Source organism: Aethalodelphis obliquidens, unplaced genomic scaffold (assembly GCF_003676395.1).
Source record: "Aethalodelphis obliquidens isolate GAN/ISIS:26980383/991018 unplaced genomic scaffold, ASM367639v1 scaffold35, whole genome shotgun sequence".
Classification (NCBI taxonomy): Eukaryota; Metazoa; Chordata; class Mammalia; order Artiodactyla; family Delphinidae; genus Aethalodelphis; species Aethalodelphis obliquidens.
Window position 1 is genome coordinate 9,542,086 of NW_020837979.1, and position 26,825 is coordinate 9,568,910.

At 41.1% G+C, this 26,825-nt stretch overlaps 2 protein-coding genes across 4 annotated transcripts in view; one reads left to right on the forward strand and one right to left on the reverse strand.

Moving 5' to 3' along the window:
• The window catches only part of LOC113632088 (zinc finger protein 2), a 61,337-nt gene extending 58,048 nt beyond the window's left edge, over positions 1-3,289 (reverse strand). Inside the window, exon 1 of the mRNA XM_027128991.1 lies at positions 3,115-3,289. Within this exon, the coding sequence (XP_026984792.1) occupies positions 3,115-3,147 (33 nt within the window). The 5' untranslated portion in view covers positions 3,148-3,289. The remainder of the gene's footprint in view (positions 1-3,114) is intronic.
• An 84-nt stretch (positions 3,290-3,373) lies between these two features.
• The window catches only part of MRPS5 (mitochondrial ribosomal protein S5), a 35,808-nt gene continuing 12,356 nt past the window's right edge, over positions 3,374-26,825 (forward strand). Inside the window, exons 1-11 of one of the 3 annotated variants that reach the window (XM_027129003.1) lie at positions 3,374-3,568; positions 6,867-6,947; positions 9,469-9,606; positions 13,354-13,479; positions 15,286-15,519; positions 17,465-17,499; positions 19,049-19,139; positions 21,379-21,425; positions 21,901-21,958; positions 22,266-22,328; positions 25,820-25,956. In XM_027129003.1, the coding sequence (XP_026984804.1) occupies positions 3,511-3,568; positions 6,867-6,947; positions 9,469-9,606; positions 13,354-13,479; positions 15,286-15,519; positions 17,465-17,499; positions 19,049-19,139; positions 21,379-21,425; positions 21,901-21,958; positions 22,266-22,328; positions 25,820-25,956 (1,068 nt within the window). In that variant the 5' untranslated portion in view covers positions 3,374-3,510. Of the gene's footprint in view, positions 3,569-6,866; positions 6,948-9,468; positions 9,607-13,353; positions 13,480-15,285; positions 15,520-17,464; positions 17,500-19,048; positions 19,140-21,378; positions 21,426-21,900; positions 21,959-22,265; positions 22,329-25,819; positions 25,957-26,825 lie in introns of those variants that run through there. The other 2 variants (XM_027129002.1, XM_027129004.1) reach the window with 2 other exon arrangements.

Sequence of the window (26,825 nt, forward strand, 5' to 3'; positions counted from 1 at the left end):
TACACTAAAAACCTATTGGAATAAATGAATTCAGCAAAGTTCCTGGATACAATCAGATCAATATACAAAAATCAATAATATTTCCATACATGATCCATAAAAGAAACAAACCGATAAACTGGACTTCATCAAAACTGAAACCTTTTGCTTGGTGAAAGACCCTATTAAGAGGATGAAAAGACAGGCTACAGGCTGGGAGAAAATATTTGCAGACAACTTATTTCGAAATGTACTCCCATCTAGAATATACAAAGAACTCTCAAAACTCAATAGTAAAAGAAACCAAGCAATCCAACTAGAGAGTGAGCAAACATTTCACCAAAGAGGACATACAGATGGCAAACAAGCACGTGAAAAGACATTCAAACATCATTACCTATTAGGGAAATGTAAATTAAAACCATGATGATTTATCACTACTCAGCTATCAGAACAGCTTAAAAAAGTGTTTTTTAAGTGACAATTCTAAATGCTAGTGAGGATCAGAGGAAGTAGATCTCACACATTGCTGGTGGAAATATAAAATGGTACGGCCACTATGAAAGAGTTTGGCCATTCTTAAAAAACAAAACATACCTTTACCATGCAATCTCACTGCTTGGCATTCATTCCAGAGAAATGAAAGCTTATGCCCACACAAAAACATGTACATGATGGGTATATACCTCTAAGTATTGAAAGCAGGGACCTGAAAATCTATTTGTACCCCATGTTCATAGCAGTATTATTCACAATAGCAAAAAGGTAGAAGCAACCCAACTGTCCATTGGCAGATGGATAGATAAACAAAATACAGTGTATACATCCAATGGAATATTATTCAGCCTTTAAAAAGGAAGGAAATTCTGACACATGCTACACAAGGATGAACCTTGAGGACATTATGTTAAGTGAAATAAGCCAATCACAAAAGGACAAACACTGTATGATTCTACTTATAGGAGATAGTTAATCAAATTCATAGAGACAGAAAATAGAATGGTGGTTGCCAGAGACTGGCGAGAGAAAGGAATAGGGAGTTTCTGTTTTGCAAGATGAAAAGAGTTCTGGAGATGGATGGTAGTGATGGTTGCCAACAATATGAATGGACTCAATGCTCTGAACTGTACACTTAAAAACAGTTAAGATGGTAAATTTTATGTTACGTGTATTTTAGCACAATTTGAAATTTTTTAAATGTCAAAAAATGTACATGAATATTCACAGCAGCTTTGTTTGGAACAGCCAAAAATTGGAGAAAAACTACCTATCCTACAATGATGAATGGTGGAACAAAAGGAAGAAACTGTTGATGCATTCAACAACTTGGATGTACATCAATGGTATTATGCTAAGTGAAAAAAGCCAATCTCTCTATTCCATTTATATAACATTCTCAAAATGACAGCATTTTAGATATAGAGAGCATACTAGTGGTTGCCAAGGGTTAGGGATGGTTGGGGAAGACAGAAGAGGGAGAATGTGACTCTAAAGAGAAAGCACAAGGGATCTTTGTGATGATAGCTCTGTATCCTGATTGTGGTGGTTATAGAAATCTACACGTGATAAAAATTGTATAGAACTACACACCACCCCCAAGAATGCATGTAAACTGATAAAATCCAAATGAACTCTGTGAATTGTATCAGTGTGTACAATGGTTTTGATACTGTATTATAGTTATACAGTTGACCCTTGAACAACATGGGTTTGGACTGCATGAGTCTGCTTATATGCAAATTTTTTTCCCATAAATACTGCTGTACTACGTGATAGGCGATTGGTTAAATCCATGGATGCAACAGTACGAATTCAGAGGGCCAACTATGGGACCTGATCACCCATGGATTTTGGTATCCGTGGAGCCAATCCTCTGTGGATACTGAGAGATGACTGTATAAGATGTCACGATTGGGAAAAACTGGGTGAGGGGTGCATGGGACCTTTCTGTCCTATTTTTGCAGCTCCCTATAAGTCTGTAATTATTTCAAAATGACAAGTTAGAAAAAACAAACAAACCAGAACTTGACTGCTTGGCCATGGGCCAGCAAGTTCCCTTGTGACCTGAGCTGTCCATCACGAACTGGGTGCCATCTGACCCACCAAGCCATAAAGCTGGGCACACAGCAGCACGCCATCATCAAGTGGAAGTGGTATATATGAAGCTGGGCTCAAGCAGATCCTGGAGGCACAAGAAACTGATTTCCTCATGACCATGGCCTCTACTCTTGCGACATTATCTTCTCTCTCCAACCCCTACCTACAGCTTCACGGTAACCTCCCTCTGACCAGTTGCCTGAAGAGGAAAACTCTTGGGTTCTGCATGGTATGCGTCACCTAAAAGGACACAGCTGCACAACATCTCACTTTGGGAAGGCTCTGCGGGACAGTGATGAAGAGAAATCCTCTCAGTGGGCAGAAATTTGAGCAGTGCACCTCGTTGTTCATTTTGCCTGATCAGAAGCACAGAGCCATGCTTTTTCATGCGCTGTGGCTAATGGCTTGGCTGGATGGTCAGGTACTTGAAAGGAGTATGATTAGAAAATTCAAGGAAGCCTGACAAGGAGTCTGGGGAGAGGTGTGTCGACAGACTTCTCTAATTTGGCACAGAATGTTAAGATAATTATGTTCCATATGAATGCTTACCAAAGGGTGCCCTCCACAGAGGAGGATTTTAATGAGGTGGACAGAATAACCAACCTGTGAATGTCAGTCAGCCTCCTTCCACAGAAATGGACTCAAGAACAAAGCACTAGGGATGGAGGTTACGTTTGCGCTCAGCAACATGGACTTCCACTCACCAGGGCCAGTCGGGCTCCAGCCACTGCTTGGTGCGCAATATTCCAACAGCAGAGACCAACACTGAGCCCCCAATATGACACTACTTCCCGAGGATTAGCCAGCTATCTGGTTGCAGATTTATTACATCGGGCCAGTTCTATCATGGAAGGAGCAGCACCTTGTTCTGACTGGAACAGACACTCTGGATATGGATTTGTCTTCATTGCCCGCAATGCTTCTCCCAAAACAACTATCCAGAGCTTTGCTGGAGTTGGGTATGAATAGCTTTTTCATTCTCCTATTTATTTCCCCGCCTCGGACCTTCACTGAGACCCTCTCCGTGCTCGTCCGTACCTCGCACTTCTGGTTGGGAAGAGTCCGCAGCATCAGCTCCGTTCCGAGGGAGGAGGATGTCACCGGCTCGCGCTCCCGCCGCCCTGTAGATCCCGACGGTGCCGCCGGGTCCCTGGAGAGAACACCGTGAGCCAGCCCCGGCCACACCGGCAGCCAGCCCAAGCCCCGCCCCTGGGTCCTAACGCGAGGTCCCCCGCGGGGGCTGTCCGAGGCTGCGCCGTACTCATCCTACTTTGCTTCCCGTCCAGACAACCCCTCACTCGGGCCTGCGTTGCGGTGCGGCCCCCTGGCCTCAGAAATTCAGTCTCGGGCCGAGGTCCGCGGCCGTTGGACGAGGAGCAGTCGCGGCAGGCGGTGGGAAGGCTGCCCGGACGGAGGCGCTCGTGGGTCTCCACCATGGCGGCGACGGTGCGCGCTGCGGGAATTCTCCCTGTGCTGTGTGGCGCGCCGGCGGGTGAGAGCAAGGACGCTGGGAGCAGGGGCTCTGAGCGGGGCGGGAGTGGGGGTTCGCCCAGGGCTTGCAGACACCCGGGTGGAAAGAAGCGAGAAGCCGCAGCCCCGGCCTCTCACGCCCGGTTCTTGTCCCGCTGGGACCTGCTGTGTGACCTTGCGCCCGTCCGCATCCTCTCTGGGTCGCAGGGCCCGGGTCTGTAAATTGAGGGTGGACTGGACGCGGTCCAGAGTCTCTTCCAGTTCACCAGGCCGCTCGTGCATGCTCGGTTAAAAGGGGCAGGGTAGTGGCAGGCGAGCATCGCCTTCCCCGCGGGCGTGATTCACAGGTTCATTTGGTGATGTTGATGTGGGGTTCGAGGTGGATGGCGGCCAGCGAAGCTCGAAAGGGAAATAGGCTGCCCTCCAGCTTGAGTCGGATAGGATTAGTGTCAGTTGTTTTAGATTCCGGGCTGATCAGTGCCCTTTATTAAAAAGAAGGATGTTTGGAATGTCAGTAGTTTTGCTCTTATTGTCCTCCCCCACCCCTAGTTGGTTGTTTGCAGCCCGAGGAAAGGCAATCTGCTATCCTCCAGCCTGATGTTTATCTCTAGGAACCACTTCGTAATTAATTTGACCTCTATTCGCTCTATTTTATTGTAAACCCACAATCCAGCATTCGTAATTCCGAAATCCAAAGATCTGTAAAAATCGAAAAGTTCTTTTTAGTAACTCATTTTGTTGGGAAACTTGACCTGCAATCGTTTGTAGGAAAATCTGACCTGAGCATTTTTTACTTTTGTTTATGTTGTGACCACCTCCTCCTTTTCCAAAGCCCCGATCAAATAGCACTTAGCATGTGTAGCTTTCTTTCATGAGCTCTTATGTGTAGCAGGGACTGTCTTAAACTCTTTATGCTTTTTTCCTTGCTTCATCTTCACAATGCCTTTATGAGATAAATGCCTTTATTATTCCCATTTTACAGATGAAGGAATTAAGGCACACAGAGGTTGAGAAACTTGTTCAAAGTTAGACTGGGAGGATGTCAGGTTTTTGCACCCACACCACCTGGCTCCAGAGCCTCTTTATTTCTTTCCTTCTTCTTTTTTTTTTTCTTTTTCTAGTGTATAAACTTTTTTTGGTAGTGGCTTTATTGGGATGTAATTTACGTACCACAGGATTCATCTTCTTAAAGTATACAGTTCAGTGGTTTTTAGTGTATTCACAGAGCTGTGCAACCATCACCACAGTCAATTTTAGAACATTTTCATCACCCCAAAAAGAAAACCTGTACTCTTTTAGCTAGCATCCCCCCAGACCCCCATTGCCCCCAACCCTGGGCAACCACTAATTTACTTTTTTCTCTATAGTTTGCGTGTTCTAGAGATTTCATATAAATGGAATCAAGTAATATGTGATCTTTTGTGACTGGCTTCTTTCACTTAGCATAATGTTTTCTAGATTTGTCCATGTTGTAGCATAAATCAGTACTTAATTCCTTTTTATGGCTGAATAATATTCTGTTGTGTGTATATACCACATTTTGTTTATCTATTGAGCATTTGGGTAGTTTGTACCTTTTGGCTATTATGCCTAATGTGGCTGTAAATATTTGTGTGCAGTGTTTTTGTATGTACTTATATTTTCATTTCTAGTGTATACACCTTGGAGTGGAATTGCTGGATCAAATGGCGACTCCATGTTTCACTTTTTGAGGAACTGCTAGACTGTTGTCTAAAGTAGCTGCACCTTTTTACATTCCCACCAGCATGAGGATTTTTATTTCTCCACATCCTTGTCAACACTTGTTATTTTCTGTCTTTTTGACTGTAGTCATCCTAGTGGGGGTGAAGTGGTATCAATTTGTGGTTTTGATTTGCATTTCCCTGATGGCTAATGAACGTCTTTTTTTGTGCTTCTTGGCCATTTCTATATGTTCTTTGGAGAAATGTCTGTTCTAATCTATATCCGTTTTTAAACTGGGCTGTCTTTTTATTAGTGAATTGTAAGAGTTCTTTATATTTTCTAGATACAAGTCCCTTGTCAGATAAGTGATTTGTAAAATTTTCTCCCCATCTGTGTGTTGTCTTTTCATTTTCTTGATAGTGTCCTTTGAAACACAAAAGTTTTAAATTTGGATAATGTCTGATTTACCTGTTTTTGGTTTTTGTTGCTTATGCTTTTAGTGTCATATCTAAGAAACCATTGCAAAATCCAAGGTCATAATTATTTACCCTTATGTTTTATTCTAAAGGTTTTATAGTTTTTGCTCTTACCTTTAGGTCTTTGATCCATTTTGAGTTAAGTTTTATGTATGGTATAAGTAGGGCTCCAACTTCATTCTTTTTGCATGTGAATACTCAGTTGTCCCAGCATCATTTGTTGGAAAGATTATTCTTTCTCCACTGGTTTTTCTTGGCGCCTTTTTCAAAAATTAGTGTCCAGTGAATGTTGTCAGAGCCTGTTCTGAAGTACTGTACTGTGTGAAGTGATACACCGTATAGTTACAGCCTGGCGCTGCAGGGGCTCCTGATGAAAGAGGGGAGCAGAGTGCTGTGGGAATTGGGGAGCGTTCACCGAGAGGTGGTGTTTCAGGCAAACCAGGAGAACCTGTCAGAGACACAGTAAAGGATTCCAGAGCTGAGTGTGTTCCATACTGACTTCGAGTCTGGTGTGGCCAGAGGGGGATGGAGAGGAGAGTGGTGGAGATGAGGCTGACGTGGAAGGTTGGGGCCAAGTCGCAGCCCTGTAGGTGATGCTGAGGAGTTTTGAATTTGTTCTGCAGATAGTAGGGAGCCAAAGAATGATATATCAGGGCTGTGCGGTGACTAGACTTGTAGTTTTAGAAAGGCCTGCCTGTTACCAAAGGGAAAAGGGGAGGGGGGAAAATTAGGAGTTTGAAAAAAGCAAAAAAAAAAAAAAAAGAGAGAAGGGCCTGCTTGACAGCAGATGGTGAATTAGAGGGAGACTGGAGGCAGACTGGACACCTGTTAGGAGACTATCAACAGGAGACTGTCCTTACCATGTGGCTGAGGGATGGAGCTTGAACAAAGAGGGGCAGTGAGACTGTAGGAGGGTGTGTAGCTGAGAGGTGGATTGATTTTTGAGGAGAATCTCTAGGGCTTGGTAACAGGTCAGATGTGAGAGTGAAGGAGCCGATGTGATGTGATTTCATTTACTTGGGCAAGTGGTCATGGAGCCCAGAAATTACTCATTTACTTGTCTTGGTTCTTTTATTCTATAGATAATACTATTCTTTAGGTGTTAAAAAATGTTTCTTTTCATGTAGGAATGGATCTTAATTTTTTTTTTTTAATTTATAGGTCATCTATGGTCCAGGCAGCTTTACCTAAACAGCTTTCCAGCAGCTTCCATTTTGGCATTGAAGACTGTTCCCAGCAATGGTGAGATTTATTTATCTAACTACCTTTTCTTATAAGAGCTAGTGTTAAGAGTACTTTATGTAGTTTTTTAAAAATGTAGAGGAATGAAGTACATTCTTTGTAATAGAAATGGATAAGGTCTAAAGAGTATTTTTCAAATTTTTAATGATTACAGCTGTTATAATTCAAGGCTTTAAAAAATAATAGCCATGATTTATTGAGTAATGACTGTGTCAGGTTAATAGCATGTTATCTTGGTTAATCCTCACACCAGTTTTTATGAGGAGTTGTTATTCCCATTTTACAGATGCTGAAGTGAGTCTCTGAGAGGCTAAGTGACTTGCTTTAAGGTCACACAGCCAGTAATGGCAGGACTGGGTCCTGAGCTGTCTTGGATACTGTGATGTGTTCTGGAAACACAGTGTTTGTAGAAGGGGTGGGGAGAGTGCTGACTGGTGGAATGACTGCACAGTTCTCGGCTCCTCCACTTTCTGCCTGTGCGACCATGAACTAATGACACCCCTTGGACCCTCAGTTTCCTCTTCTATAAAATGAGGATGGTAGTTCCTACTTTAAAGATTGTTATCTTGAAACATTGTACTTCCGAAGAGTACTAAAAGGTTTATATCTTAAAACCACTTCCCAGGGCTTCCCTGGTGGCGCAGTGATTGAGAGTCCACCTGCCGATGCAGGGGACACGGGTTCGTGCCCCAGTCCAAGAAGATCCCACATGCTTGGCGTACCGCAAAAAAAAAAAAAACAAAAAAAAAACCACTTCCCTTTTCTAGGCCTTCTCATCTTCCAGTGACACTTTAACTTCCATCTGGTTATATTTCTAAACAGATAGTGTATATACTTGTTCTTTTTTCTGTTAACATCGTTATGCTAATTGAAGATTTAATTAGGCACCATCCCTGCTTTTTCTGAGCATAGTTGTAAGCACAGTTTTGGTCGAATCTGTAGGCAGTTATGTATATGTTCTTCACAGCCGAGCTAGGTAGTACAGTTGACCCTGTACAACCAGAACGGGTTTAAACTGCACGGGTCCAATTATATGTGGATTTTTTTCAAGAAATAAGTACTACGGTACCATGCAATTCGAGGTTGGTTGAATCCAAGGATGTGGAATCGCAGATAGGGAAGGCCAACTATATGTTATACGTGGATTTTTAACTGGCGGGGGGGGTCAGTGCCCATCACCCTCACGCTGTTTAAGGGTCAGCTGTATTCTCTTATTATGTTTCCTTTCTCCTACAACATTTTCTTTTCCCTAGAGTTAGTAATTGCCTTGTTTTTAAAAAATTGCTTTGTATTCTTTGTACCTGTCATCGTATTTTCCTAAAGGCTGCAACAGGTTGGTCAGAAATAGCAATAATTTTTCTAAAATCCCTGAAACACATCACTAATTAACCAGTTTGATTTAATAGAAGAGATTTAAATTAGAAGGAAGAAATTCTTCATGGTGAAACTGTTAAACACTGAAGTGAAACCTTCAAGGGCAGACTCTGTCTTTGAAGAAGTCCACCCAAGGGAGCTTCCTGGGCTTGGCCCTCTGTGGACTCCATGCTATTCCTGAGATGGAGACTTCATGGTCTGAAATTAATAAGCATTCAAAGGATCAGAGCAAAATTGTTAATTGATCATTGGTGGATGATAATCTGTAATTGGACTTCAAATGTGATTTAGCATGAGCTGCTGCCACCTCCTGTTTTAAAAAGCACAATGCAATTTGAGCAAACAGTTGTAGCAACAGCACATTGAAAGAGATTATTTCTGAAGTCTGAAGTTGATTTCTTTCTATTTTTGACAGTTGGACCTTTGTAGGCTAACTACATTATTATTTGTGAATAGTATTTTGGTCTTTAGAAAAAGATTAAAGAATTCTAAATTTGATGGTAGTGATTTTTACACTCTTAAAGTATGTCAAGGATTGTAGTTCTAAACTACAAGAATAAATTCATGTGCACTTGATATTTTGTTGAAGATTGAGAAGGTTACAAGGAGACCTAAAATGTGTCCAACATAATGGGATTTAGAATGATTATTGAAGATCTGAATATATTTAAAATGAAAAGCCAGTATTTTCTATTTACTTTTAATTGAGTAATTTACAAAGTAAGCTAATAGGTCCAGAGAGACCTCACTATGTCATCTGAGCCAGCCTCCAGAAGTTTTATTTTTTAAAGAAAGACTGTCCTCGAAATATGATTCTTAGGGCTTCCCTGGTGGCACAGTGGTTGAGAGTCCGCCTGCCGACGCAGGGGACACGGGTTTGTGCCCCAGTCCGGGAAGATCCCACATGCCGCGGAGTGGCTAGGCCCGTGAGCCATGGCCGCTGGGCCTGTGCGTCCGGAGCCTGTGCTCCGCAACGGGAGAGGCCACAACAGTGAGAGGCCGTGTACCGCAAAAAAAAAAAAAAGATTCTTAAAAGTTCAGGATTTTAGTGACTTATTTTTATTAGTAACAGTTAATTTTTTGGTGCTGGCAGTGTTTCTCCATAGGTGTGGAGCATCTAACAAAGTTTTATTCCATCTACCTGCAGGCTGTTTGTCATCTCCAGGAACCAGAGACAACCGTCATTTTATCAGCTTGACCCGTGCGCTACAGACACAGTGCTGTATTTCTTCTCCCAGTAACTTGATGGGCCAACAGTATAGATTCTATAGTTTCTTCACTAAATGTACGTAGACTGGCCACAAACTTCCCATTTCATGAAACAGGAAAATAAAAGGTGGATTTGTATCTTAATTTTTCTTCTTTTTCTTTTTCCTCCTTAAATGAACTAACACTTCAGAGATTAATATATGATGTACAGGCGTACCTCATTTTATTGCACTTCACTGTATTGGGCTTTGTGGATATTGCGTTTTTGACATATTTAAGGTTTGTGGCAACCTGTGTTGAACAAATCTATCTGCACCATTTTTTCCAACAGCATTTGTGTGTTGTCTCTGTGTCATATTTTGGTAATTCTTGCAATATCTCAGACTTTTTAGTTATTATTATATTTGATATGGTGATATGTGATCAGTGGTCTTTGATGTTGCTACTATGACTGGCTGAAGATTAGCATTTTTTAGCAGCAGAGTATTTTTTATTTTATTTTTGAATATTTTTTAAATTAAAGTATATATATTGTTGTTTTAGACATAATGCTATTGCATGCTTAAGACTGCAGTATAGTATAAACGTAACTTTTACAGGCACTGGGAAACCAGAAAATTTGTGTGACTCACTTTATTGTGATATTTGCTTCGTCACAGTGGTCTGGAACCAAACCCACAATGTCTCCAAGGTATGCCTGTGCTATTCAAATAAAAATGTTCCTCCATGTACCTCCTAGAATTATCTTACATGCTACCAGTTGTACTATACACACTTTTGGGAGTACTGGTTTACTTTAATCCCCTCATTTGGGGCACCTGAGGTTTAAAGGACCTGTGGAATCCCTGGAATTCCAGGATGGAGTTGTGGCCCAAATCCCTGCTGATTTAGATTCACACCAAGAATATACTCAAAATCTGTTTTCACTTGCACTTTAGTTGAGGAGATAGGACTAATCAGGAAAAGTTAATTTTAAGGAGATGTTGTTTTACTAATATTACTCCTACCTGAGATAGTATTTGAGAGTCCAGTCTGAACTGAAATTAGCTTGTAAGAAATGGAGATTGAATCCACAATTCAGCATTAGGCAAATTAAAAGAAATTAGGATTATAAAGCCAATTCATTTTAGACTATTTGGTAAATACAGAATCAAAAGGCAAAAAATCACTTGTAATCCTACTACCCTGAAATCCTGGATTTGCTGCTATTTTCATACAGCAGTACGCTATACATTTTCCCATGACAGTACATGGGCTTCTCCAGTGCAGTGTCATAACTGTAGAATATTTCATTGTGTGGGTACAGATCACTTTAATTTGGATTAAATTAAATAATGACCTACTAGGTCATTTGTGTAGCTATGCAGAAAAGAGGACCAGATGATGGGGAATTGCAAGTAACACAGTCTTCCTTGTATCAGAGGATTTTGGTGTAAAGAGAAAAGAGAGGTGGGTAGAGTTGGAGCCATGAGGCTCTTGGTGCCCCCAGCCCCAGTGTTTTCTGAGAGCTGACTTTGTGCTTCGATGGTGGTGGTTGGGGGGTGTTGGGCGGGTGTATGTCCGACTTACAGGCCTTTTTAAAAATAGTCTTTGCCCTGCCCTGAAAGGCCTTTTCTCTAACTCTTCTTGTTCTAGAGGTGCCCCTTGCCCTCTGAGACCACTCACACCTGCCTCTGACTCTCCATTAGCCTCCCTTCTTCCTCAGTCATAGGACTCTGTACCCTTATGAGTTTATTGCTCCCAAGTCAGGGCGGGGTGGGGGTGAACTCAGTTGAAACCAGCATGGGGCTAGTTTTTGCTGTTTTAATAGGAACTAGTCTTTGACTTTCTAAATCTCTTCCAAGAAATAAAGAAAACCATAATTTTTTCAAAACTCATTAAGATTTCCTAAAAATGTTTAACATTGTATTTGTAAATCTATCCCTCGCCATAGAGGGTCCACCATTAAATGGTGGAATCTTTTAAATCTTCGTCTTAATATTGTTTCTTTTAAAATTGAATCCCTTTTAGTCTTAATGAGTGATTTGCTTATTCTGATTCTAAGAGAAACTGTAATTGATGGACCTCCTTATGCCTCCATTAAAAGTGCTCTCTCTGTGAACTTTCAAGTTTTTGATGGCGTTTATAGATACCATCATTTTTAAGCAATTAGGAAAGAAAAGCAGTCTTTAGTGAGAGTTTAGTTTGAGGTTGGTAATTTTATTTCAAACCTGTGGTTCTTTTAAAAGAATCAGTGTCAGCCTAAAGTTTGAAGTTAACCCTTTGCTTTGATCAGGGATACACAACGCAGCATGTGATGTGGAAGCTTACTTACTTTTGTGAGCTTCAGTTATGCAGATCATCTGTAATAATACATTTGTATTTTTAAAAACAGGGTACTGTATAGCTATAAAGCATTTAAAAATATTATAAATCCAAAGCATTTTTCCCTTTTCATGTTATCTACCCAAAGGATCAAGGTGTAAGGCCTTTCAGGAGGCTAGCAGGTAGAACTTTCATTTTTATTATTTTTAAAAATTTTTATTGGAGTATAGTTGCTTTACAATGTTGTGTTAGTTTCTACTGTACAGCAGACTGAATCAGCTATATGTATAATATAGATCCCCTCTTTTTGGGATTTCCTTCCTATATAGGTCCCCACAGAGCATTGAGTAGAGTTCCCTGAGCTATACAGTAGGTTCTTACTAGTTATCTGTTTTATGCATAGTATCAATAGTGTATATATAGTGTATATATGTCAATCCCAATCTCCCAATTCATCCCACCCACCCCCTCTTACCCCCTTGGTATGGTAGAACTTTTAAAGCTTAAGGGCTCAGAAGAGGAGAATGAAGATGCTCATTTGAGTTCTAGAATATGTTTAATATTTCAGGCATGTAGATATATGTATCTTAGATTTTTGACTAGTACAACATTTGTATGGCTCTGATTCTTTATTAAATTGGTAATGGAACAATCTGTGGTCATAAAATCAATTGGTGATACTGTGAAAGGTAGAAGTCCTTGTGAAGACAATTTAAATCTAATAAACAACATAGCTAGCTAAACAACATAGACCAGTAAAATTCAGAAGTGGTCAAAAGTAAAGAATCTGAATATTCCACAAGTACAAAGGGGAAAATACTGCTTGTAATTTATGATAGAAAAAGATCTGAGGACCCTGGAAATTCACAAATGGAAATAAATCAGCAGTGTCAGGGTCTATATATAAAGAAAAAGACAACAACAGTGATTTAAGAAATACACACATACACATGCAGGTATTAACTATCAGACCTCTACACACTCATTCTTTTGCAAGTATTGGTTAGGCTATAATCAGAGTTGAAGGTGAATTTGGGCATCTCATTTTGAAGGATATACAGAGATGTTTAGGGCATTTACAGAATAGAGCAAACAATCCAAATTATTAAGATTTTTGGGTTCAAATTGCAGTGTTGGTACTTTGGGCTAAGAGATCTGTATTTTGGAAGTCTAGTTACTGATTATCTCAATAGTTATAATGGAGGCAAGAGGGCAGGGAAGAGACTGGTCACACAGTTGTTAAAATGTCTGGGAGACAAATCTACTGGAAAGTAACAGGGATTGAAATATGGTTGTCTTTTGTGGGGGAAGGCCATATTCTGTAAAAGGAGTAGAATCGCTTCCTCTTGGGCTTTCCAAATGTAACCATGTGATGTGTACAAAGAATGTTTCAATTTTGCTTTCATTGCCGTAATGATATGTGACCCGACTTCTTCCAGCCTTTTGTATTCAACAGGAATAAATCAATAGACCGTAGATCATTTCTTGAAGAAATTTTTTAAAACCTGTTTCTTTATAGTGACAGCAGATGAGCTGTGGAAAGGTGCCTTAGCAGAGTCTGGTGCCGGAACAAGAAAAGGAAGAGGCAAAAGAACTAAGAAAAAGAAAAGAAAAGATTTGAACAGGGGTCAGATCATCGGTGAAGGTAAACTTATTTATAAAAACAGCTAATGTGCTTTCTAAGATTTTGTCTCCAAAATTTTATAGATATTTTACAAACTAGAAGCATAAAACATTTCTCATGAAGGGTATTAGGTTCTGTGATTTTAGGGTCCAGCCAAATGGCTTATTGCCCCATGATTCAGGGAAAGGAAAATCCCATAGAAAGGGATTCATTCATTTAGTTATTCATTCAACAAGCCTTAAATGCCCTTGTGTGGCATCTGCTGCAAAAGTCCCTATCCTCAGAGAACTTACGATTCAGAGGTAGAAGGTGGAATAACTGCAGAACTGGCTTAACTTTCTCTCTGAAGGGCCAGGTAGGAAATACTTTTTTAGCCTTATGGGCCACATGGTCTCTGTTCCAACTATTCAACTCTGCTGTTGTAGCACAAGAACAGTCATAGACAATACATAACCAAATGGGCATACCTGTGTTCCAATAAAACTTTATTTACAAAAATAAGTGGTGGGCTAGGGCTTCCCTGGTGGGGCAGTGGTTAAGAATCCGCCTGCCAATGCAGGGAACACGGGTTTGAGCCCTGGTCTGGGAAGATCCCACATGCTGCGGAGCAGCTAAGCCCGTGCGCCACAACTACTGAGCCTGCGCTCTAGAGCCTGCGAGCCATAACTACTGCAGCCTGCACGCCTAGAGCCCGTGCTCCGCGACAAGAGTAGGCACCGGAATAAGAAGCCCACGCACCGCAACGAAGAGTAGCCCCTGCTCGCCACAACTAGAGGAAGCCCGCGCGCAGCAACAAAGACCTAACACAGCCAAAAATAAATAAATAAATTTATTAAAAATAAAAAAAAGTGGTGGAGTAGATTTGGATTGTGGGCCTTACTTTGCCAACTTCTGGAACACATGATTGTTTATACTTGTGTTTTTTAAAGAATAAAAATAGTATACTTGAATCAACATTCTTTGCTGTGGTTGCTGACAAATTATCTTTGATAGTGATAGCCTTTTGGACGTAAAGAAAACACCTTTCACTGCACTTGTAGCTGTTGCATGTCTACTTGGATGTTTTTCTCCATGACTTACCTTATATCTTTTTTATTTATTTATTTTTTTAACATTTTAAACAATCATATATGTATACTTTCTCAATAAAAAAAATTTCTCAATTAAAAAATATAGAGAAACCTAAAGTCCCCCTTGATGCCTTTTTTATCTCCCCCAATCCCAGTTGCCTCCCCTAAGGAAACCACTGATTTCATTTTGATGTGTTTCCTTCTGACATTTTCTAATGCTTTTATATATATAAATACCCTAAAAGGAGTATATATTTTCTTTTAAAAATAATTAGATTATGTCATATGGTACATATTGTCTTATTTGCTTTTTTTCACTCAATAATATGTCTTGGAAATTGTTCTATATCAGAACCTATAGTGCTAACTTATTCTTTGAATTTAGTATAGAGTATTTCATAGGTTGGATATGCCATAGTTCATTTTACTGTTCCAATATTGCTGGACATTTAGATTGTTTCTGTTTTTTGCCTTTACAAATAACACTTCAGTGGACATCCTTGTCCAAGTACACATATGCCTCATACCTGCATGGGAGTGTTTTTCTAGGCAATACCAGTAAGTGGAATTACTAGCTGTTACGGTAGGTATGTTTAAAATTTTAATGAACAATGCCAAGTGGCCTGTAGAGTGATTATGTTAGCTTAAGCTCCCACCAGCGGTATCATTATCTATATACACGTTGCCTGGCATTTTAATACTCAAGAAATGAATGCTTTTAAAAAATCCTTATTTATATATGTTTTTAAACCTTCAGGGCGTTATGGCTTCCTATGGCCTGGTCTGAATGTCCCTCTTATGAGAAATGGAGCTGTGCAGACCATTGCCCAAAGAAGCAAGGAAGAGCAGGAGAAGGTAGAGGCAGATATGGTCCGGCAGAGAGAAGAGTGGGACTGGAAGAGGAAGATGAAGGTTAAACGGGAGCGAGGATGGAGCGGAAACACATGGGGAGGCGTCAGTCTTGGCCCCCCTGACCCTGGTCCCAATGGAGGTAGCAGAGTCCTGGTTTTGCTTACGTTGTGACAGAGAGAGCACTCCTATTTCTGGAATTCTTTGATATGATTTTATTTACTCGTCTGTTTAGATTACCTTCTTCCTAAAAAGGATGAGCATCATTGAAATAACTTCACATTATTACCAAAATGTATTTTATGGAGCACTAGAGGCCTATGAGCCAAGAAGTATTCCACAAATAGGGGGCAAAGCACTGGGTTCTGGTGTCTTTACTGTGTGGCTTCTCAGAGCATTTGAACTTGGTGGTGTGCATATGGCTCTGTATAAGTCATCTGTGGGATGCAGTTTCCCAAATGCTGTCGGTCATTGGGTACGGAGCAGCATGGCTTGGGAGTGCTATTTTGATAACAGAAGAAACCAAATAGTTGTCATTAAGCCTCATAAAAGTACACATGAAATAAAAGTTGATAATATTTATCAGACTAAATTAGAAAACAAAGTCATCTCCCCACTGCTTCCTGAGTATGTAAAGAAGTAAAAATCATCTGAAATATTCATTCTTGTCAATGAATAGGAGATGAAGAAATAGACAAGGGTTCCGCTGCTTTCTTTAGTTTGGCTCAAAGAGGAGACAAGAGGTTGAGGTGGAGAGACTCAGGCCAGCATGCTTAGGACTGAGCAGAATGCTTCCACTGGGAGAATGAAGATACAGGAGGGAGAGAAAAAACCCATAAACTTAAGTCCCTAGGGAGGGCCCAGATTTAGAGTGTAAATAAATGGACAAACTTGTGATGGAAGAAAGGGCAGGGGACAGAGCCAGGTAAGCTGTGCTGTTGGTAGTGGAAGGAGGGGGTGGGGCCTGTGTGAATGCTGTCTCTCTGGAGCCTTCAGTTAGTCTGTGAGGAGGAGATGGGCGTGGATGAGCACGGCCACCAGAATATTTTGATGAAAAGGTAGGGTATCTGGGACGGGCCTCAGAATTATCCAGTGGAGTGGGACTTGGACAGAGTTTAGAGGAAAGAAGATTGGCTGTGAGTTGATAATCGTTGAAGCTAGCTAATGGTACATAAGCTCACGTTTTACTGTTTTTTGGGGTGTTTTTTTGCCTATGAATGTAAATTTTCTATCGTAAAAAGTCATTAACAATAAAAGAACACAGAGAGTGTTTGAAATGGCTGCTGTGGTGAGAGGAGAGAGACCTAACTAAAAGGATGCAAAAGGCCAGCAGGCAGCAGGGAGGACTTGACTGAGTTGGAGACCATGAGTCTTTCGTGGCCCACGTGTGTCCCATGCTTTGACTTCTCTACAGCAGCACCTGGCAGGTCAGGTGTGCCCAGACAGCGGCATTGATTCCATCCTGGATAGGGTGGTGGAGAGGGCAGGAGGTGAGGGGGTTGAGGACATTCACAAGACCTGGTGGAAGTGCTGGACTGTGGTGTCTTGACTGAGTGGGAGAGACTGGAAGACCAGAGGGGTGATGGGGAAGGGGAACCGTGGGCAAGAGTCTGGAGGTGCTGGGAAGCCCCAAGGACCATCACCTTTCAGTCACTGAGTGAGAGCTGGAGAGGTGGGAAGATGCAGTCAGGGAGGTAGTGGTCGAGTTTGTGAATTTAGTGGTAGAACAGTTTCTGGTGATGATGGAGGACCAGGGTGTTGCTTTGATAGTGGCACCAAAATATCTGAGATTCTTTCTTAGTTAAAAGTCAGTGATGGGGCTTCCCTGGTGGCGCAGTGGTTGAGAGTCCGCCTGCCGATGCAGGGGACACGGGTTCGTGCCCCGGTCCGGGAAGATCCCACATGCCGCGGAGCGGCTGGGCCCGTGAGCCATGGCCGCTGAGCCTGCGCATCCGGAGCCTGTGCTCTGCAACGGGAGAGGCCACGGCAGTGAGAGGCCCGTGTACCGCAAAAAAAACAAAAAAAACTTTCATACACTAATTATATAGACACATTTATCTGTATACCTGTTTCTTTTCTCCCTACAGAAACATATGATGATTTCGATACCAGAATACTTGAGGTGGGCATGCTGAATTAAATACCCAGTTAAGCCTTCGGAGAAGTTGGGATGGATGGAGTGGGGTGGGTGGAGAGGGTAAGAGGAACAGTGAGGAAATGCCTTTGATGCATGACTTTTTCTGAGCTACAGAGCTGCTTTGGGTAAGGAAATAATGAAACTTTAATTTCAGTTGCTTGATCATATTGGCTTTTCTGACTGCTGCCCTTCTGGGGAGCCACCCATTAAGGTCTCAAGACAAAGCAACTTCAGTGGTATTGTTGGTAACAGAATTTGGAGATTGCATTTAAATTTCCTCCTTCTTAAAGCAAAGGTTGCAGTAGCAATTTCTCCTTGAATTCGGTGTATCTGACGCTCAGTTCAGCGGGCAGAGATTGAGGGGAGCCATGGGGAAGGGTAGAAAGCTTGGAGTTACTGTGTATGTCCAGCTCTTGGTGGGGAAATGATCTGCTGGGCTGCTTGTAGGCCCTTGAAACTGAAGCCTGTATCAGGTAAATTGCAATCACTCTTTCCAGGGTGTTTCCTAAAATAGTCAACTTCCCTTTGAGCTAGTGCTGCATACTTAGTGTTAAATGCCATATGCAATAATCATGTATTGAGTTTGTGATTGAATGTGTATATTGTTTCTTCAATGTCACTTGCATTACAGAGTTTAAGATATATTTACAAGTATTTTAAGTCTTTGGGTCCTAGCTTACACCCTTTTGAAATTAATTCCTTTGAAGAACTCTTGTCTGTGTGGGTGATTTCCTGTAGGATTATCCACAGGAGTGGGCTTGAGCCCCCTTTTCTTACCTTATGGGAAAGGGGCTGCCATGTAAGCAGTTTAGTTAACGTTTCATAGTTCTTGGTAAATTTATAAATATGCCAAAAAAATGCAGATTTTCTTGTAGTTCATAATAAGCAGGTATTTCCAAATTTTCTATTTTCAGTTGAGCCTAACCCATAGAGATCCAGTCCTGTGCTAATTATTTCTATACACTGCATTTTATCATTTCTAAGATGCACATTTTTTCATATTTTAACATCTGTGATATTGGGATGTGATTGATTGACTGATTGATTGATTTTTGGCTGCTCCCCGCAGCTGGTTATATCTTAGTCCCCCGACCGGGGATGGAACCCAGGCCCCAGCAGTGAGAGCGCCAAGTCCTAACCACTGGACCTCCAGGGAATTCGAAGGATGTGCTTTTATAATCAGTTAGTTATAAACTATGTCATAGTTTAATCAGCAACTTTTTATCTTTCTTGTGGTGCGTTCATTAAAATAGGGTGCATTGAGTTTTACAGTTTCAAATCCTTTAAAAGGTCTCTCAGTCAAACTTTCTAACAAGCCTGTGAAATAAGAAGAGAAAGCCTTACTTCCGTTTTACTCCTGAAGAAACAGTCCAGATGGAGGTTTCCCATTGGAGACAGTGTGCTGTTGGTGCTCGTGGGATTGAGGGATGATGTGTGTATTCACCACGTGTGCCTGTGTGTGTGAGGAGGTCACTCCAGTTCCCTACTTCAGAATTTTCTTAAGGTGTAATATTTATGAAACATTTTCTTTTAGGTGAGGAATGTTTTCAACATGACAGCAAAAGAGGGAAGAAAGAGATCAGTCCGTGTCCTGGTCGCTGTGGGGAATGGCAGAGGAGCTGCAGGTGAATGGGGCTGTGATCATATACGGAGAGCTGGTGGTGGAGGGACAGCTGTGGCCTGGGCTCAGCTGTGGAGTCAGTGGGTTCAGGCTTTTTTGGCTAATTACATCTTTCAGCGGCTTGGGCTCACAAACTTTGTGGTAAACCCATATAATCCCTTAGAGTCAAAAGAAGGATCTTCCTACATCTGCCTTTTTCCATGAAGACAATTAATATTTTAAAAGGCTTAAGACACTATTGTTTATGTATAATAGTGAAAAACAAGGGGGGGTGGACACTAAATGTTCCACAGTAGGGACACAGTTACAAGAAGAGTATAGCTATACATTGTAATAGTCTATAGCCATTAAAGAATTATGGAAAATTACTTACAAAATAATGGTAAGTCAAATGAACAGACAAACAAAAACCCACTTCATATAGAACTGTATAATATAATCCCAGTTTTTTAAAAGTATGTTTATATGCAAAGAAAAGACTGGAAGGATTGGAAGGATATACACTGAAAAGATTAAAAATATTTAATTAGTATGTTTGCCAATCATTTAAATTTCTTCTTGATACTTCTCTCTAAAGTTTCCATAGTGAACATCTGTTTTTGAAATGTATACATGAATACATTTCAAAAGGGAAAGAAAAGTGGAAAGAAAAATGGAAAACTGCCTATTTAAATCCATACTGACACTTTCAAAACAATTAATACCTGTAGATAGTATGTTGCCAAAGGAAACCACTCTTAACAGTTACTTTTATATCTTTTCAGAAATTCTTTGTTCAAATATCACCATATATCTTTTTTAAAAAAAATTATACAAAGGGTCATATTATATCCATAATTTTATAGCTTGTTTTTCTTGCCTAGTATTATACCCAGAGATTTATATATTAGCATAAGTGGATTCCCCCTCATTTTTTTGTATTGATTGCATCGTGTTCCAGTGTATGGATAGCGTAATTTTTGTAACCTTTTTCCTATTGCTGCTGAATATTTATGTTGTTTATACTTTTTTTTTTTTTTTTTTTACTATTTATAAAAACAGTGAGCTTCTTGTACATGTCATATGTTGTACTTTTGCAAGCATATCGATGGGGGAAATTTCTTGCAGTGAGATTGCTGCCTCTAAGTTACATGCATTTGAAATGTTGATGAGTGTTGCCAGATTGCCCTCCCAAAAGGCTGCATCCGTTTATGTTTATCTGCACCGTCACACCCTTGCCAGTCCTGGATAGAGTCAGACTTTACTGACTGTAAGTAAGTGACGATGTGAAACATAACTCTTAGTTTTGATCTGTATTTCTTTAGTTATGAGAGTTAGGACACCATTTTACATGTCTGTTGGCCATTATAATTTCCTTTTTGAGATCTGTTAGTTCATGTGTTTCACCCACTTTCTGTTGGGTGATTATCCTCCTCAATGATTTTCCTCTTTGTATGTTAAGGACATTAGCCCTTTATCTATCATATATTTTGACTTAGTTTTAAATTTTTTCCACATGAAAGTTTTTAAATCACAGAAACTTTATACCTTTATATAGCAAGTAAGTTCACCCATATATTCCTCAAGGACTTACATGGTTTAATTTTTTTTAAACTAGTAATTGTAATCCACAGCCCCTTTTGCCCCAGCTTCTCAGATGTCTTGCATATCTCATGGAACAGTACTGTCTTATGTTACTTTTCTGTGTATAATTTAAAAACAAAATACGTTCTTCAAAATAAATAATGGTGATAGCAAATAATGCAGACATTTTCTTAACTTGTGGTAAACCTCATTTCACAGGATTAAGCATTTACAAACTCAGGAATCATTGATTTTTATTTCCGTGTATGTCTAGCAGTGTATGTTTTTTTCCCAGCTGTTCTGGTTATTTTAATCTGTTTTCAGAATTTGTGAAAACCATTTACCTTATTAATTTAGCATGGTTAGGGTTTTTTTGGGTTTTTCGTTTGTTTTTTTATTCAGTGTAGTTTTCTCTAGAAATTCATAAAAGGTAATGTTATGCATCTAACCTTGAATTTCATAGGTACGTTCAAATGTAATGTTTCCAAAATGCCCCAAAACAAAGAAGCAAATCTCTGTAGCCTCATGCTTTGTCATTTGTTTTGGATAGCGGGTTTTCTGTGGGCAGAGGAAAGATGAACTACTGTGAAATGTTGTAGGAACTGAAACCTGAAATGTGGTAAAAGACATTACGTGCCAAATTTATGCCCCTTTTCATATTTATGCTTTTTCTTTTAAAGGTTTTGCCATTGGGAAAGCCAGTGAACGGGCAGATGCTTTCAGAAAAGTATGTACATTTTCCCTTTGTTAACAGTAAAAGACCAATAAGCTATGTGCTAGACATTGTGGGAACCACAAAAAAATACTTACTGGCAAAGGTTACTTAATAACTGTCAAATACTTACTGGCAAAGGTTACTTAACTCAGAAAAAGCAATTTCAGAAGTGCCTGTATTCTTGCATCATTTCTATCAGACTTGTAATTGCTTACCAAAATTACGAGACAACAGGGAATGTTTGAACACTGTCAGAGATATTAAGGAATTGTTTTGGGTTTGTTTTCTGGTGTGATAGTGATGTTATACTTACGTTTGTTTGTTTTTTAATTAAATCCTTAGCTTTTAGAAGTATATACTGAAATTTTTGTGTAAATTTGAAATTTTCCATAATAAAATATTTTATAAAAGGTATTTTTTGAAATCCCTGAAGAAATGTAAATTCTATCAGTAGATTTAAGAAAAATATTTTCCTTCTTTCTTTCAGGCAAAGAACAAGGCAGTTCACTATTTGCATTATATAGAACGATATGAAGACCATACAAGTGAGTTTTAATCTTTTCTTTTAAACTTTGCAGGATTATATTTGTTTTATTTATGTGTGGCTGTATATCTCTGTGGGTGTTTCTGTGTTTCCCTGCTTGTTACTGCATTCTTACATATAAATATATAAAATGTAGAGACAAACTTTCTCTCCTGAGAAGATGAGTAATGAGTGAGATCGGAGTTTGTTACTCATCCTTGGCCAACATGTGGTGTCTGCTTAGGGTAGTACTGGTTGCTTTGTGATATTTGCAAGGGCATTAAATCTATACCCCTAACCCTTCTTATATTTATGTTTTTACCCTCCAGTATACCATGATATTTCTTTAAGATTTAAAAGGACGCATATCAAGATGAAGAAACAAACCAGAGGTAACTAAAAAAACTCATAATTTGTTGAAGATAAAGCAGAGAAACTGTACCAATTTCATCCTGCCCTCTATTTTTGCTCACCTTTACCTGAACTCATTTTGAAAACACCAAAATGTAAAGGCCCAAGTTAGATTTAAGAAGATTGAGGCTTTTGGGGAAATAAAAAGCAGTCATCCTACCCAGGCTCTCATGATTAAAACACTTCCAGGGGTGACTGTAGGTGGGAAGAGCACTTAATGAATAAGAAACAATAACGGGCTTCTCTGGTGGTGCAGTGGTTGAGACTCCGCCTGCCGATGCAGGGGACACAGGTTTGTGCCCCGGTCCAGGAAGATCCCACATGCCGCGGAGCGGCTGGGCCCATGAGCCATGGCCACTGAGCCTGCGCGTCCAGAGCCTGTGCTCCGCAACGGGAGAGGCCACAACACTGAGAGGCCCGCGTCTGCAAAAAAAAAAAAAAAAAAAAGTAACTGAGTGAGTGAATAGTTGGGTTTGTAGTGGGAACATTGGTTACTTCTAGACAATTCATTGATGCTACTAGCTGGTTCTTTTTTTAAAAAAAAATTTTTAATTTATTTATTTATGGCTGTGTTGGGTCTTTGTTGCTGTGCATGGGCTTTCTCTAGTTGCGGCGAGCTGGGGGCTACTCTTGGTTGTGGTGGCTTCTCTTGTTGCGGAGCACAGGCTCTAGGCGCGTGGGCTTCAGTAGTTGTGGTGCACGGGCTTAGTAGCTCTGTAGCATGTGGGATCTTCCCAGACCAGGGATTGAACCCATTTCCCCTGCATTGGCAGGCGGATTCTTTTTTTTAAAAATAAATTTGTTTATTTATTTTGGCTGCGTTTGGTCTTAGTTGCTGCATGCGGGCTTTCTTTAGTTGCGGCAAGCAGGGGCTACTCTTCGTTGCGGTGTGCGGGCTTCTCATTGCAGTGGATTCTGTTGTTGCAGAGCACGGGCTCTAGGCGCACGGGCTTCAGTAGTAGTGGCACGCAGGCTCAGTAATTGTGACTCACGGACTTAGTTGCTCCACAGCATGTGGGATCTTCCTGGACCAGGGATCGAACCCGCGTACCCTGCATTGGCAGGCGGATTCTCAACCACTGTGCCACCAGGGAAGTCCCTGGCAGGCATATTCTTAACCACTGTGCCACCAGGGAAGTCCCAGATGGTTCTTTTCTTACAGCTTGTTCAGTTCCACTCATTTATGCTCATCACCAAGTATTGACTGAGCATCTTCTGTGAACCAGGTGCTACACTGAGCTCTGAGGTTTCAGAGATGGACCTTCTTCCTGTCTTGGAAAGAGCAAGCAGGCAGAGTTCAGGGTCATGGAGCTATGCCAGTCATGCCCAATGGTCTCGAGGTGTAGAATTCTTGAACGTTCTGATTTGTGTTTCACCTGTGGTTCTACAGTAAAAATGATCTCATATAACTAGGTATACTTACAAGGTCTGGATCAGAAGATAAAATATTAAACAGTATTTAAATTTTTCATGTCAAAGCTTCTCATACAACTTTGCTAGAGCTATGGCATGGAAATAAACCAAGAGAAATAAAAATCAAATACAGTACCTATTGTATTAGTGCACCAGAACTTGCCTTCTGCTTTAAAGTCATAATTAATCATTCATATGCCAGATAAAAACCATTTACCTTATTATTAGAAAAAGTATTGAGTTGAACACTTAGACATTAAGGTTTAGACCTGTGCTGAGGTGTGTCCCATGTGGTAGTTGCGGCCTGTGTGGCTATGGAGCACGTGAAATGTGGCTTCTGAGAGACCCTGTAAGTGTCAAATACCACCAGATTTCAAAGACTTAGTATAAAAATAGAATAAGAAATATCTCAAAAATATTACTGTATTGATTACATGTTCAGATGATAATGTTTTAGACGTATTGGGTTAATAAAATACTAAATTCAGTTTTACCTGTTTTTAAAAAAACTTTAAAAAACATATCTGCGAGAGAATTTAAAATCATATATATGGCTTACATTTGTGGCTTGTGTCATGTTTTTGTTAGACATGTTACTTTGGATACATCTTTACCTGAATGATTTTGGAAAGACTGCTACCATTTTAATTGCAGAAGTTACCTTTTTTATCTTCCCTGTCTTCTAATCAAAGCTGTAGTTTTCAGTCCTGCCTTTAAGGCATGTGCTGAGGTCCATGCCTGGTTAATCAGAATGTTAAGAGTCTAAATTTGGGCTTTTTCTCTGCATCATTCCCGCCTGCATCTGCCAGGGGCTGATCTAGGCTCTGGGGATACAGCAGTAAGCAAACAATATCCTGGCTCTCATGGAACTCGCATTCTGCTGAGGGGAAACATCGGATAACAAGTTCGGCTGAGTGCTTGAAAGCAGCCATCAGGGTCTGGTTTGCAGGGGAGGGTATGGGGAGGGAGGAAGGAGGCCACCTTCACTAGTGTGGTCAGGGAAGGTCTCTTTGAGGAGGATGTATCTGAGCGAGACATCGAAGGTAAGAAGGGGTCATGCAGGGAGAGCAGGCTGAGGGAAACACTGAGTGCAAAGTCCTTGCGGCGGGAAGGCCAGCACACAGAGAGTGGTGTCTCTGGATGAAGTTGGTGAGATGTCAGTCACAGAGCAAAGAGGGCTTTGAAGGCCGTGGAGTTCTTTGTTCCAGTCGACCCTTGAACAGCACGGGTTTGAACTGCTCGGGTCCACTCATACTCGGCTTTTTTTCTAAATACTACAGTGCTTCACAGTCCGTGGCTGGTTGAATCCATGGATGTGGAACCTTGGATATGGAGAAAATGAGGACATGGAGGGCCAACTATAAGTTAGACTCAGATTTTCCACTATGTGGAGGGTCGGCTCCCCTAACCTCCACACTGTTCAAGGGTCAACTGTACTTATTTTAATTCGAGGGACAGTGGGAAGTGAAGGGCTTTAAATAGGGAGTGATGCGTTTGCTTTGTGTTTTTAAAGCTCTCCCTAGGGAAGGGATTACAGGTAGACAAGAGTAGGGCGAATGGCTGGAGGGGAAACCACCCAAGATTTAGAGGCCAGCAAGGAGGTGAGAAGGATGGGCCAGTCGCTAGGAGGAAGTCTGGGAGAGGGTGTGTTACCGAAGCTAAAAGAGTTTTTCCAGGAGGAAGTGGATGTCTCTGCTCAGTGCAGCTGAGCATTCAAGGAGGTTGAGAACAGATGTGTCCCTCGAGTCTTAGTTAACATGGACATGGGGCACCAAGAACCTTCAGGCATCTCTGTTAATCTGAACAGCCCTGGTTTTTTTGCCCATATGTTTAAGAAACTTATATATTATTTCTTTAATCCTTATAACATCTCATTTAAATAAGTGTCATTGTGGAAGTTAAGTAAGTTGTGAAGTGTCACCCAGCTGGGAAGTGGTGAAGCCGGAATGTGAACCAGCATCCCCTAAATCCAGAGCTGGAAGCTGTGCGAAGCCAGCAGGTGATGCCGCCTGCACCGTGGGCAGTGGGCAGGTGTTTGACTTGTTCTTCCTCTTTCTAGGTTATGGCCTCCGCTGCCACCGGGCCATCATCACCATCTGCCGGCTCATTGGCATCAAAGACATGTATGCCAAGGTCTCTGGCTCCGTCAACATGCTTAACCTCACCCGGGGCCTCTTCCACGGGCTCTCCCGCCAGGTAACTTCCCTGGGCTCTGAAACAGAAGGGCTAGTTTGTATGTCATTTGTGTGCTCTGAGACCACCGTCTCCTGGGCTGTCCTGGAGTTGCTCTCGGGCCACCTGAGGACTGGGCATTCTTTGTTGTCTGTGGCTGCATCAGGTTAGTTAATCCAGCTGACGAGTTAGTTCATGAGAATTATCCTGTAAAAAAATACTCTATGGGTGTTTTGAAGTTTTAAAATTAAGTATTTTTAAAAGCCAGTAATTATAATCTGCTTTATTATGGAAAGAATACCCGCTTGTTCTAAAGCTTCAACAACATAAAGATGTAAAGTAAAAAGAGAAAGTCTCTTTCCTAATTTCGTCCGTTCCTTTGGAACTGGGGTGAAGCCCCTCGGGCACCTCTACTCGAGAGCCGTCTTCAACTGAAGCACGGTCAGTTTTCATGTCACCTGTATTGGTAGTTCAGAGGGACATCTGAGTCAGTAGTAATATGAACATTAGTAGTTCAGGATATTTCTCCACATAGATGGGAGCTCTGGGCCCCTGCCCAGCTCACCCCCTCAGCCTCGGCTAGGCTCACAATCACTCCAGCGGTAGGGAGGAAGGGCTGTCGCTGCACGGGGCCCCCGCTTCTGGGCTGCCTGCTGCCTCTCTGCCAGCTCGGTGGGGATGGCTTGTGCCTTGAAAGGATGGGTGGACCTTAGCAGAGCTGGGTGAGCAGAAAGACAGCCAGGTTCAAGAGACATTTGCTGAGGACTTTGACAGGCTTCCTGACAGAGTGTGATGGCTGTTTCTGAATAAAGTGATCCATGGAATAATTGTAGCCGTCTCTGTTTAAAATAGGAAAATTAATTGAAAGAAAAAGCTTTCCGTAAAAAACTTTT